Below are 12,829 nucleotides of genomic sequence, written 5' to 3'. Positions count from 1 at the left end.
ACCATACCACAGATTATATTGAACTATTAATATTCTATCACACATCTCCACCAATAAATAAACATGTTTAAGCATAAGTTAGGTTTTTATGATTTTTTCTTAAGCATATGGAATACAAAAGTTTCTTTAAAAAGTCAACAGCTTTAAGGGTTGGAAATGATTTAAGCCTTTTCGCTGTGTAAAGTGGGAATAAGTAATAAGATACAAAACATTGATGATAATTGATGTGCCGGTGTGCTGAGAGACAGGCACCGAGAGAGGGGATCCCTCTGCAGGTCTCGGTCACTGGCACTCGCTCACCATGCCCGAGCAATGACTTACAGAAGAAACTGTCAAAGCCAGACATCTGGCTAAATTCATGCAATCAACAGGAGAAGAACTGGACCGCAGGTTTCTTTAAAACAAAAACCCAGCTTCTGAGACACTCGTTTAAGGGCAGGCACACCAGGTACAGTTATCTCTCAACACAATATTTGCGTTCAATTTGTCATGGACTGGTTGTTTAAAGAAATAAAGACAAAAGAAATCTGTAAAACAGTGTTAAAACAGTATACACATATCCTAAACCCACTAAAACCCAGTCCAAACGTTCTTGAAATCGTCAGGAAATCTAATATGAATTTAAGTATGGGAAATCAAGCACCAGTGAATTCACACTTGTCTATTTTTTATTGGGGGGGGGGGATTTGGGTTTATTATTCCATTTCCCAATTATTTTTTGTACACTTTGAAGGAGAGCCTAAAGCAGGGATCTCCCCCAAGAGGAAGAGTCCCTAAATCATGTTTAAGGACTTATTGAAAAATTAAAGAACTCTGTTCAGTGAAGGGACCTCTTACCCTTGACCTGTAAATTACTTCTTGTACCAATTTACCTGCAACTGATCATCATAAAAAATGTCCAAGCCAATAGAAATACTTTGTCAGTCGTGTAATCTCTCCTTTCCTTTTCACAGATGGTCTTCGGAGCTCGGCTTTAAAAAACAGTTCTGAGACAATTTTATGTTTTTTGGCCAAGTCCCCTCACCTGTGTTTAATGGGAACATAAAAGTTCTCTGCATCAGAAAACACTTCCAGTGGGTGCATGAACACACATCAGATTGCTTACATCATTCTAAGAATGCATGACACCTACCCTACAGAAACATATAAATGATAAAAGGGACTATTTAAACCCAACTCAACATGGAAAAAGACTTCCAGTCTGGAGATCTCTGGTCATGGAAGAGAACAATTAATTTGTGCTCACCATTTTCCAACAGCGAGAAGCACTAAGCCTGTTCCAAGTAAGATCATGCAAAGAAAGAGATTGAAATGCTTTCCAAATTCTGCTTTGGGACTGTGTTAAGAAAGGAAAAGTGGTTTCCAGGGGATATGGAAACACTTATTTATAAGGAATATTGTCATCACTGAGAATATCAAAACATCTAAAAAGCAAATGGCTTTTTAAAAGCAGCTGTGATGAGTGGCCGTATGAAACGGTCCAGTGAGCAGTGTGCAGTCGCTGTGCTCTACACTTAGCACAAAATAAAAACCGGTACCTTGAAATAAAAAGTAGTACCTTGTGTTTTGAACCCAAATGGAGGTAAGTAGTTATTAACTTTGCTCAGCCGCCTGAAGTTCCGGTCCAGAAACATGGGGGCCGGTTTTGTGAACCTGTAAGAAAACGAAACACAGGCCTATTAGCACATGTGAAAAAACCTCATTTCATACCGGCAAATTCCACAACCCACTTTAGGGCAGTGATTTGCACTTTAGTTTCCACTTGTATCCTCTGGTTTATGTTTTAGTGGTCAATGCTGAAGAATTCATCAATGTCTTTGAGTATTCTGAAATCTTGAATCAGGTCCCCCTCATAATCCTCTCTGTTCAAGACTCAAAAGATCCCATTCTTTCAGGCTCTTGGAATAGGACTTTACTTTGAGCCTGGAAATATATCAGGCTGCACTTATCTGGATGGATACTAGAGCTGCAAAAATAAAAAATAAAAATTTTGCTCAAACCAGTGTCATGATATTGCACAAGTCTTTATCCAGCCTGCCATCTGACCACAAGACCTGCAAAAGCCAGCTAGTGCCTACAGCACTACAGTAAAACAACCTGCAGGGTCAGCATAACCAGAAGCACATTTGAAGTCTGAAGTGGACAACAAACTGAGTGTCTTGATTTTTCTGCTACGCGCCCCTTGTCCATTCAAAGCACCAAATTACAGCAGCCAAATCAAGAACAACAAGTGCTAGACAGTTCAAGGTTAGCATGAGAGTAACTTTCATGTTTCACTGCACAGCAGAGTTACGCACAACAGGCCTATGAGTGAACGAACGAGGGGCACAGATGAAAACGAAGCAATGCCAGACTTTTGAAACCATTTATAAGCTTGCTTTTTTGTCCCCCCACCCACAGAAATTTTTCATGGCCTTTTCACCCCTCCCAAGTGGACCCCGCCAACCTGGAACTGGGCGTTCCAAGCAGCTCGCTGCTCGAGCCACACCTGCAGTGCCAGGTGGGGCGGGAGTGCTGACGGGCCCTTCTCCGTCATGTAAACACGGCAACAAGGTCTCCAAGGGGCTGCTATCCCTTCCACCACAGTGGGGTAACGGGATGACAGACAATAACCCCCGGGCCTCTCACATCTGGAAAACCTCTCCATCACTCCACACAGGTTGGACCCTTTGTTTGTATAAGAGGCTCACATGTCACCACGTGGAGGTGCCTGGGGACCTCCAAGAAGACTTATTCGCAATGCAGCAAGCCTCCCAAATTCCCACATGCTCTTGGACATGCCCAAAATATACGAGTCGCAAATCTATACCTGGTTACCATTTAACTCAATTCTCGTGTTTGAGAGTTTTCAGTCATGGGACTGAAAGCCCTTCACAGCAGAGCAAAAGATAAGACAGGGCTAGCACTTCTTCCGGATATTTTTCACAGGGGAAACATGATGGAACCACCTCAGCTATTAGATCTCGGGGGTAACAACAGACAGCAGACAAGGCACCCCCAGAAAAAAAAATGGAACAGGCTAATGTCTCAGAATCAACTACAGAAGACATGCAAGCAGAAAAGCTGCCAAAATAAACTTCCATTAATTAAAATGAGATTCGGGGGCAAAACCTTTTTTCACAGCTGGGGGCAAGATCGGCTGTAAATAACCAGCGCGAGACTTTCAAGCCATCTGACAAGGTACTGAGTGTCATAAAACTGCTCCCGAAAGACACATCCAAAATCCCATTGTGCTCATTTCCTTGCAGCTATCTTTCACTGGGTGTGATATTTTCATAACTGGTCAGTTAAAGTTCAAACAAGACGGCTGATTTAATGCTTCGATCCCGACCATTTGGGTAGGGAAAGAGGAGGGGGGGTGCCGAGAATTAATTCACATTTTGGAGATTACTAGTCAGGGCCACTTCACAGTCATGGAGGTTGTGCTTTTCCAGAGAGATACCTTTATAGCAGCAGTCATGGTGGTGGCACTGCAAGCCAGACATATTGTACCAAGCCAAGACAGACAGAGTCAGATAACAGCACACCCCCCGCCCTGGAAAGACCCACCATCCTTCGTGTTTAAAGGAGGAAAACAAGCCTGGCACCGCATGTGTAACATCGCAGCAGAGAGAGCTGTGGGAACAAAAGCACCAGAGCGGGCGAGAGAGCTTCAGATGCAATCCCACAAGCCAAATCTGACTACAGAAAAAGGAAAAAAGTGAGAAGCATCTTTAAATCCAATTTAAAGCACAGACTCCCAACTATTTGAAACCCTCCCGTCTGCTTTTCCAGCACACGCCGGGATTGAACAGTTGCTGCTCACAGACTGTGAAGAGACATGGGATGATTCCTTGCGGAAAGGACGCGGAGCGCTGGGATCACGAGAGACAAGGACGCCTGGGAGGCCCTGGAACAACAGAGCTGTTTTCCTGTGGAGAGAGCCTCCTCGGTCGTGAGTGCTGACCGCTATAATTAGCTCCGGGTGCAGGCCTGCTTGTTGTTCACGCAACTCTCCCCTCCGAGCTGTTGACATTTAAACAACGAGGTTGCGGGGGGGGGGACAGTGCCGTCTCACGCGTGGAGAGCGCACACAGGTGCGTGCGCCCACCCTGGCCCAGCCTCCCGGCTCCATGAGACGGTGGTGTTAATTCAGTCGTGCTCAGGGGATCTGTCCCCCACGCCGTCAGCCGGCTGAATGGGGTCCCCCCTCGGCTTTCAACGCAATCCGTTTGCGGAGAACGGTCATCAGGGCGCACAAGCGGCTCCCCAGGTGTTCGGCCCCCCAAGAATCTTACCCTTCTGTTGCAGGGGTCATTTTGGAAAAGGAACACTAACATGTTCGAGCATTCCTACGTGTGCCATCTGCAACAGCAGTGTGTTCTACCTCCTTTCTTATCGGGGAAAAAAAAAAAGAATCAGAAGGAGCTGGAAATTGGGGGAACAAAATGTACCTTGTGACATATAATATTCAATGACAATGAAAAGAAAAAAATTTTTTTGATGAGACTGAACACTAATCAGGAGTAAACCTCATAAGTAAAATTCATGCCTCATCTCACCTCTACGCCAGCTCTTTACATTTCTAACACAGCCTGCGTCTGTGTCTGCCCTCTTCTCAGACTGAGTGCACAGCTGCACCAAAACATCACAAGCACACAGGCAACAGGAGCGAGAACCTGAAACATTTGTCTTCATTTTTTTTTTTTTGTCTCTTCTATGAAGGCGAAGAAAAACAAAGCCTTGTTTCGATTGAGGTCCCTGGCACAGCAAGCAGTTACATCCAGTTGCACATCAAAAACGAGGGACTACAATCAGCCTGCAAAAAACCAATTAATACAGACAAAGCAATCTTGCAAATATGCAAGCAATTTCCGTTTCATAACATTAAGATGAGGTATTTCTTTAATCACTGCCTGTCTTTTTGTTCCAGCATTGACTGGCAAAAGCAAGCAAGATGAATGACGCTTCATACCCGTTTGTCACACTGTACAAGACTAACTGGCTGCTGGCTTCAGCAGTTTTCTTTGACAGTGAAAGCTGGGAAGTTTCCCTCCCACGTGAAGCTCTAGTGATCCCAAGGTGGTCAGTAGCAAATAGCAGTTTATGAAATGACAGTGAACACCCCTCTGATGATGATAATGGTTTGATCTCCAAATAATTAATCCCTCCCACAGAATGGTCTTTTTAAAAAAATCCTGGCATTCTTAAACTAAAAACCAGAGCGAGAAGGAATATCCATTTCGAAAAGCAATCTGTTTCAGCTGGCCCACGCCGATCTTTAAAACTATTTTTAATGGCCGACGTGCTGGCAAGAGGTGAGACTAGCCATTAACTTGGGGAGTGATTTTTTTTTTTTTACCCCTCCAACCATCATGGAAGGCTTGTCAAAGCTAAATGATAAAACTGGATATGCCGACCGGTGGGGCTACGTTCCAGACAGGATGACAGGAGGACTGCTCCTAATCCGGGATGGGACTGTGCCCGAGGGACTGTGTGGGAGAACAGGGTCCTGGAGTTCTCAGCTGTGTCAAGGACCAAGTTTCAGACCATCGCTGCTAACATGGCTCCACGACCACGTTGAATTTGAAAAATGTATCTCCTGCGCCACTGAATCACAAGGCCCTGAACATTTTCAACATTTCAAATGCAATGGCTGTGCACTAAACGCCATTTTCAAAGCGATACAGTACAGCACATTTTAACAGTTCATGCTTAACTCTGAAACTTGAATAACAACATTTCAACTTCCACCGATGCCTGTCGCTTTTTTCAGAAACCAAATGACAATACCTTTAGATTGCTGCAAAAGGGCCCGATAGATTTCTCCATTCAGCTTACCTACCCTACATCAAGACCTCTGCATTTCGTTCTGCAAAGAAAGCCACTGTTTGGGGACAGTGCACGTCAGCGTTGGGCAATTAGCTGATTGTCAGGAAGTCTGCTTCTTGAAAGCGGAACGATTTCGAGAATATCAAATCTGAAACGGTGCTGCTTCTTCTCCAGTCATGGTGTCTTTTGTGGTCGGCACAAGCAAGTTTCAAAGCTTCTCCTGCTAATTTAGCGAGGTAGACTGCGTTAGTTCAGAGGTTTTAAAAGTCCGTGTCTCCAGAGTTACCGAAACCGTGAGGCTGAAATAGGAGAATGAGGCCATGGCATAATTCTACACACCACAAACGAAGAATGGACGTACAATGGAAGAACAGAGAAAATGAAGAAATATTCCCCTATGATAACTTCCCCTGACATTTAAAACTGCTGAGAAATGGAGAAACCCCCAAAACAGGTCTTGGTTTTCTCTGAATGCAGGTCACATTCTCTGCAGTCAGCACTTCGACACAGTTAATGGGCTGGGGGAGAGGCAGAACTGAAACCATCATGAAGATCTTCATGAAGATAAGAGCTGGGTCAGAGTGCACAGGGAAGGACGCGTTACTTATCTTCTCATTCTATGGAACAAACCGGGGAGTGGAGACTGTTGCCTGAGAGCCCAGGCAACCAAAAGCAGGGGTTCTGCATTCACAAAGGATCACATCTGCTGCCAGGGCCCCTGGTACTACAGACACTGCTGATGGACAAAGGAATGAAAAATGAATGCCATGTGTTTCTATGCATGGTGCTGCGGACCTGGGACGCCAAGGAATAATATAACCTTGTCCGTTTACTTATGCAGCCACAGTGCTAATAACCAGAGAAAAAAGTCCTGTTCCACCAGCTCTCACATGCTGCTCACCTTTGCTGATCTGCCAGGCATTCAGCCCTGCTCAAGTGGTTTCATGTCACTCATTAAAGCCTGCTAACTTGTGCAGCCATACAGAACTAAGGCGGCCAAGTTAGGAGACACTCCAAAAGCCGTTAATTACGTTAGTAAAAAAAAACTTGGCCGTAGTTTGAGGAAATTAAACTGGAGGAATTCAACTTTCAAATCAAAACTCCTATTTAATAAATGACTTCACTGAAGTTTTACATTTTTATATCAAGGCCCTGCAACTCACTACAGACCAGCTTCAAGTGTTTATAAAACTATTGTAAATCACCCCGCTTTGAGTAGTTGCAAAAGTCATTTCTGAAGCTTTCCAGTTTCCATTTTTACTCTCCAGGTGTCCGAGTCCAGGATTTCCTTATGGTTTAACAGCCCATTTATACTGAGCAATTAAACTGAATAATTCTAGAGCGAAACCAACTTGCTCAAACACCACTTTCCCCTCCGTCAGAGACTGTTAAGTAAATGGATCTGTTCCATCCAACTTGTAATGCAACTCAAAGCGCAGTTCCAGTCCCTCAGCTCCCGCATTTCACTTTGCATTGCTCACATATTTATGAGCTTCTGCTGCGCTTCTGCACCCTGGTGGGTTCCCACATTGCGTGCCTGTCACTGAAAAGAAGGCTGTCGGTGAGGGGGACCCAGAGCCATCTCACGCACAGGGACATAGGCCTGGGAACAGCATGCATAAAAAAAAAAAAAGGAGGATGCATCCAATCTGCACCCTGTCCCGATTCCACATCAGGCTCATCCTCGGCTGCCCTCGGACAGTACAGCCAGGCTTTAACAGCAAAGAAATCCCTGCACAGGCTGAATAACTGAATCCCTCAAGCCTGGAAAAAGCCTGACGTCTTAGTTCCCCCTGTCCTTTTCACGCTGTCCTCGGGCTCGGCGGCAATCGGATAGTTTCCAATACTCATGCACGTCCCGAGAGCCAACTGCCAATTTTAGGACTTCCATGAGAAGTCAGTGAGGCATGGCCCTCAACCCAGTGCTTCCACTTTTAATTTCATTATTTGATCCGTCGGTCTCAACACCATGCCTGCTACTCCGGCCAGATGCAAACTCGGAAGCCAACATTCGAACCTCGCACCAAAGAGATCTTACCCTTGGACAGCTGCATAGCACATACTGTACACAAGGACACCAGTAATGACACCAGAACGGTAACAAATGCGGGCGGGCCCCACCCGGCCCGTCCAGTCCATTTCCCAGTAAGCCCTTAATGGAGCCGAGGCCTCACCCAGCGGAAAGAGACCAGGAAGTCAGCTTCAACTTTGTTCCATACCGCCACAACTAGCGACCACGCTCTCCGGGCTCTTCAGAAGACTCTTCCCATCGCTGGTAAAGCTCTCAAGACGACAGAAAGACGACAGCCTGATCAGGTTACGATGCATGCCATCAAGATGAGCCTTGCTGATCTGAGCTCTGGGTGTGGGCAGACTGGCGAAAAGAAGAAGCCAACCAGCGCGTGCTGAGGGAGTCCAATGTACTGAAGGATTCTGGGGGACCGTAGGGGGCTCCCCACTTAACACTCGCTGCCACCGTCGTGCTGGGTCTGCCTGTGTGAAGGGGGTCCCGTTTGATATGGCTCTGAAGGAGACTGGGGATTCTCTGGAATAGTCAGGAATTAACAGCAACTCATGGAAATTCATGGAAGACCTGACACGGTTTTCCAAGTGAAAGATAGCTAGCACAGTGGCCAGGAAGACCTTTTTTTTTATAAAAGAAGAAAAACTTCCATAATTTAAAAAATAAATCCTACATTTCAGGAATCTCTCTTGTCTGATCGAAAATGCAAAAATCCTGGAATAGATTGGGTTGGGGAATAGATTTCAGATGTACAACTGTCTAACCCACACAACATCAGCCACCTTAACTGAGCTTTTAAAGAGCCTGGACACAAAAGATCAAAACTGCTCAAAGTAACTAGACCAAAATGATCACCATGAAGAATTATCCCAACGCCCAGTCGCATGTTTTTGTCCATCTACTGTGAATCTGGAAGCCTTCGGACTGCCAGTGAGCTTTCCGACTCTCTGCTTTCCCAAGAGAAAATACAAATTCGCCTGCTTAAAATACCAAGGTAGTTCAACGAAACTCAATTCAGAAAAATGTTGTGAAATATCCATTTATAACAGCAGTAATGATTTTGCAGAGAAATATAAATAGACATCCTGTGTATTTTATGTGGCTCCCAGAAACTTGATAATCTGATGTACTTGAGGTTGTTTTTTTTTTGCAATTGAATCATGATTAAAGAGGGGGTAATTAGGACACCAAAGGAAAAATCTTTTTTTTTTTGTTTTGGAAAGTAAAAATCTCGGATGGCTAAACAAATGTTTTATGCTATATGTGGTTTTCTAAGATGTGACAGAAACTCTGCATGGAGGTCCTGTTGGCTCCATAGCACCTCCACTTCCAGCTCCGAGTCAGTAATCCCCTACATGTACACCTTCGTCACCTTACTGCTAAATTAAAACGCTTCTGAAAGGTGAAAGTCTTTTTTTTTTACAAGTCAAGATAGGTTTTGTAAACCACAACAAAAACAAATCAAATGAAGGGACTCTCACTTAACTGAGCAGCGTTCAATTCAGAATGCTTGCCAAATACATGTTCTTTTTTCACTTGAAAAACTCTTCCCAGTAATCTTTCATCAGGGAGATGATGTTTGCATTATGTCTATGAGCCGTGATCTTTGGAGTGAAAACCATACATGTGGAACAAAATTTTAAGACAAACCACAAGCCTCAGCCACCGGCCAGTACCTGAAACTGCCATAAACCGAAGAGACCATGAACAAATAAACGCAAGTGCGTTAACATGGTTCGAGAGGGACGTTGTGTCAGATGCCCGCAAAGGACACCGAAAATAACAAAAAGAAGGAGTAACGTTTTGGCTGCTGAGCCGTCTTCCTGCAAAACGTTTCTACGTTTTCAGCTTGGCTTCAAGTTTCAAATGTGTTAACGTGCACTGTGGCCCTGTTTCAGCCAGCCAGAGCGTGGAACCTGACGTTACCATACAATCCATTTAGGTGGCAAAACACTTCAGAAAGAGATGTGCTGCTGAGGTGTGTTTGGGGCGGTGCGGTGGCTCTGTGGCTCAGGATCCGCGCCTGTGGCTGGAAGGTTGCCGGTTCATATCCCGCGGCCGGCAGAGGAATCCTACTACGGTGGGCCCCTGAGCACGGCCCTTCACCCCCAGCTGCTCCAGGGGCGCCGTATAAATGGCTGACCCTGCGCTCTGACCCCCAGCTTCTCTCCCTGTCTGTGTACCTGTGTGTCTCATGGAGAGCAAGCCGGGCTATGCGAAAAGACAAATTCCTAATACAAGAGATTGTATATGACTAATAAAGTGATCCATCTTCTCTTGTTCTCGGCTCTTTGCCGAGGCCGAATCTGGCCCACCGCGGGAGCATCACTGTCAAACAGAGGTGGGGTCACAAGTGTACAGTATGAACCGCAAAGACAAGCAGGCTGTGGCCTGAGCTGGTGAGGGAGCAGCTCTTGCACAGTTCTTCCTGCTTTTCTGGGCTGAGCATGGATACCACAGGCCTCCAGCTCCACCGAGTCCTGGGAAACATCACCCTCCTTCAGATTTATGATATGGGGGAAAGGGCTCCAATTCAAAAAAACAAATAGGACTGATCTAAGAGATTATGTCCCATAAGTCACGTATGTTTACTAGCTTCTACATTTTGTGTGTGAAGGACTCCTAGGAGTCCTCTTGGCTGTACTATGAATTAAGCTCATATTAGCCGTAGTTTTGCACCGACCGCTAGGAGAAAACGTTTTGTTAAAAAGTCATCTCGCTCATTTTACGTTTTTTGTTCCCTTTTTGGAGTTTTTAAAAGTACCAAAAACCACAGTATATGAGAGATCAGGTGTACAACAGGTAAGCAAACTTTGCCAGAGCTTGAGACTTGTTATTTTGTGAATGATTGTTGTGCTAGATGCCAACATCTCTTACCAACAGGAAGATGGCTTTCTTACAGTTTGCTTTCAACTTATGTCTTGTATAATAACACGGTCACATTTATTCCAGCCCCAGATCTCCAGTATTAATAAAGCCTTTGATGAACAGGCCCATAGTAATGGGCATTCAGGGGTACAATGATATGGAAAATAGACTTCATCCTAACAAAGTTCCACGATTCTGGGCTGGTGCTATAGATCAATGACATTCAATAACCGGGAGCTCACTAGCAAACAGCCTGGGCAAAAAAAAACTTTAAAGGCAAGTGACATCACAGTGGGCCATTGAGTATTCCTTCCACCCCAGTGGAGGGGGTTGAGTCATTCCATCCTAATTGTGGGCACGGGACTGTGGCTAAACCTCCCAGAGACTGGGAGGCTGCGTTACTCGGGCCGCAAGAAACAAAGAGCTTTGTGGTTTACAGCAAACAAGGGAAGAGTTTCATTTACTGTTTTTTAGGTGAAAAGTTAGACATGAATTAACCTACACATTCCCACATAGGGAAAGAAAGGCTTTCTATACAATCTAAGATCGTGTACAATTAGCCACCACTCCTCATGACTGCAGCATGACATAGTGTCTCAAAAAGGAGCCCCCTCTGTTCACCCCCTCGAGGCTGCTCTCGAGGGGACGCGAGAGAAGCTGAATGAAGCCCGAAGAGCCACAGACTCCAGCACAGAGTGAAACAGACAAGGGTGCCGCTGGTTCAGATCGTGTTTGTCGAACTGCACAGCGGCATGCATTTTTCTGGAAAAAAAAAACCTCGGGACACACTTCAATAGAATCACCGCTTTATGAGGTGCTACACAGGAATCATACGCCATTTTAAAACAATTACCTGCCTACCTGCATTTTGGCTCTAAGAAATGTAGCGTTTTTAATTAATGGCTCGGCTACAGAGACAGAAATGATTGGCTAATGCCTTAACTCGCCCAAATTCCACGAGAGGAACGGGACTGACGCAGAAGCCTGACCCTTGTTTCTTCTAACCCCGATTCCAAATTCTCCTCACAGAGAAAATGCAGAAGCCAAAGTCACTCCTAGCTCGTCCTGCAATAAAAACCAGTTATTGATCACCGCAGATGGCAGGGGCAGCATGGGCGATCTAGGGCAGATGTTGCCAACGGAAGCAAGACGGAGAAGAAAGAGTCTGCTTACTTTGGATAGATGGCAGTCATCTTGGCGGCTGCGTACCCAGGCTTGCAGGCTCCCTCGCTGAGATTCCCATACTTGTAGGTCAGCTCGGGTGAACTGCGAAGACGCACAAGGAGACGGATTAAGGAAGAGGACAGAAGAAAGACCCATCACCGTGTCATGGAGAAGACAAACAGGCAATTCAATTTTTTTGCTAAGGAACTAAAATTAGAAAGTGCTACAAATCTCTGTAAATTCCCTATTGACCAAAAGAAGCTCTGTATCACACAGGTAGCATCCGAATCCTAGCCAACTATGACCTTCATAAACACTGCAATACAAGTCTTTATTTTCCAATACTGCCTGTAGCCCCTGTAGAAAATGGTTTAATACTTCCCGTTACTGTTACAAACATGCTTGTCTGATAAAAAAAATACATTTCTAAAACAGTGACTTGCAATAATGTCCGCTGCTACAGTAAACATGCCATTTCCACACCCAATAAGCTTGCAACCTGTTTGTCTAAATAGCCTTAATATCTAAATAGGACTTTGATGTTTTAAAATGGTTCTTCTGTATAATTTACGGCCTCATATACTCAGAACAAACACCTTCAACAAGGTGAGGAAAAGGGTCTTCCAAACTTTGCATCCAGCTAAGGATCTCACAAGAAGCTGTGAAAATGATTAGGACTAAAATGCCTGGTTTGAACCTCGAAAACGTCAACAGCTCATTTCTTATGACTGCGTGACCTTGGAGGAGAGGGTCAGTCTCTTGTGAAGCCTCACACACTTTATTAATTACTCCATAAATGGCAGCTTTTAACCCACCCATTAATAACCTGCTGAAAATTAGCCAAACTCAAATAAACAGGGTGCAGAGAGCCAGCCGGCCCACAGTTGAAAGCTCTGCCAGCTGAAGCCGGGCTGGCATCACAAGGATATTGGCTTTGGAACCATTTCAAAGCCCTCCAGCCCT

The 12,829-nt window shown here is 45.0% G+C and overlaps 1 protein-coding gene across 7 annotated transcripts in view; it reads right to left on the bottom strand.

The window, feature by feature from the left end:
* Positions 1–12,829, bottom strand: part of LOC148651766 (CMP-N-acetylneuraminate-beta-1,4-galactoside alpha-2,3-sialyltransferase-like) — a 91,953-nt gene that overhangs the window by 38,442 nt on the left and 40,682 nt on the right. For all 7 annotated transcript variants that reach the window (XM_088597874.1, XM_088597876.1, XM_088597875.1 and 4 more), the window contains 2 exons: positions 11,876–11,968; positions 1,559–1,653 (listed from right to left, as the gene is read on the bottom strand). In XM_088597874.1, coding sequence (XP_088454000.1) covers positions 1,559–1,653; positions 11,876–11,968 — 188 coding nt within the window. The remainder of the gene's footprint in view (positions 1–1,558; positions 1,654–11,875; positions 11,969–12,829) is intronic.

Source organism: Lepisosteus platostomus, chromosome 11 (assembly GCF_059453375.1).
Source record: "Lepisosteus platostomus isolate fLepPlt1 chromosome 11, fLepPlt1.hap1, whole genome shotgun sequence".
Taxonomy (NCBI): Eukaryota; Metazoa; Chordata; class Actinopteri; order Semionotiformes; family Lepisosteidae; genus Lepisosteus; species Lepisosteus platostomus.
The sequence above is the reverse complement of the archived record's forward strand: the minus strand, read 5'-3'. Positions and strand labels throughout refer to the sequence as shown.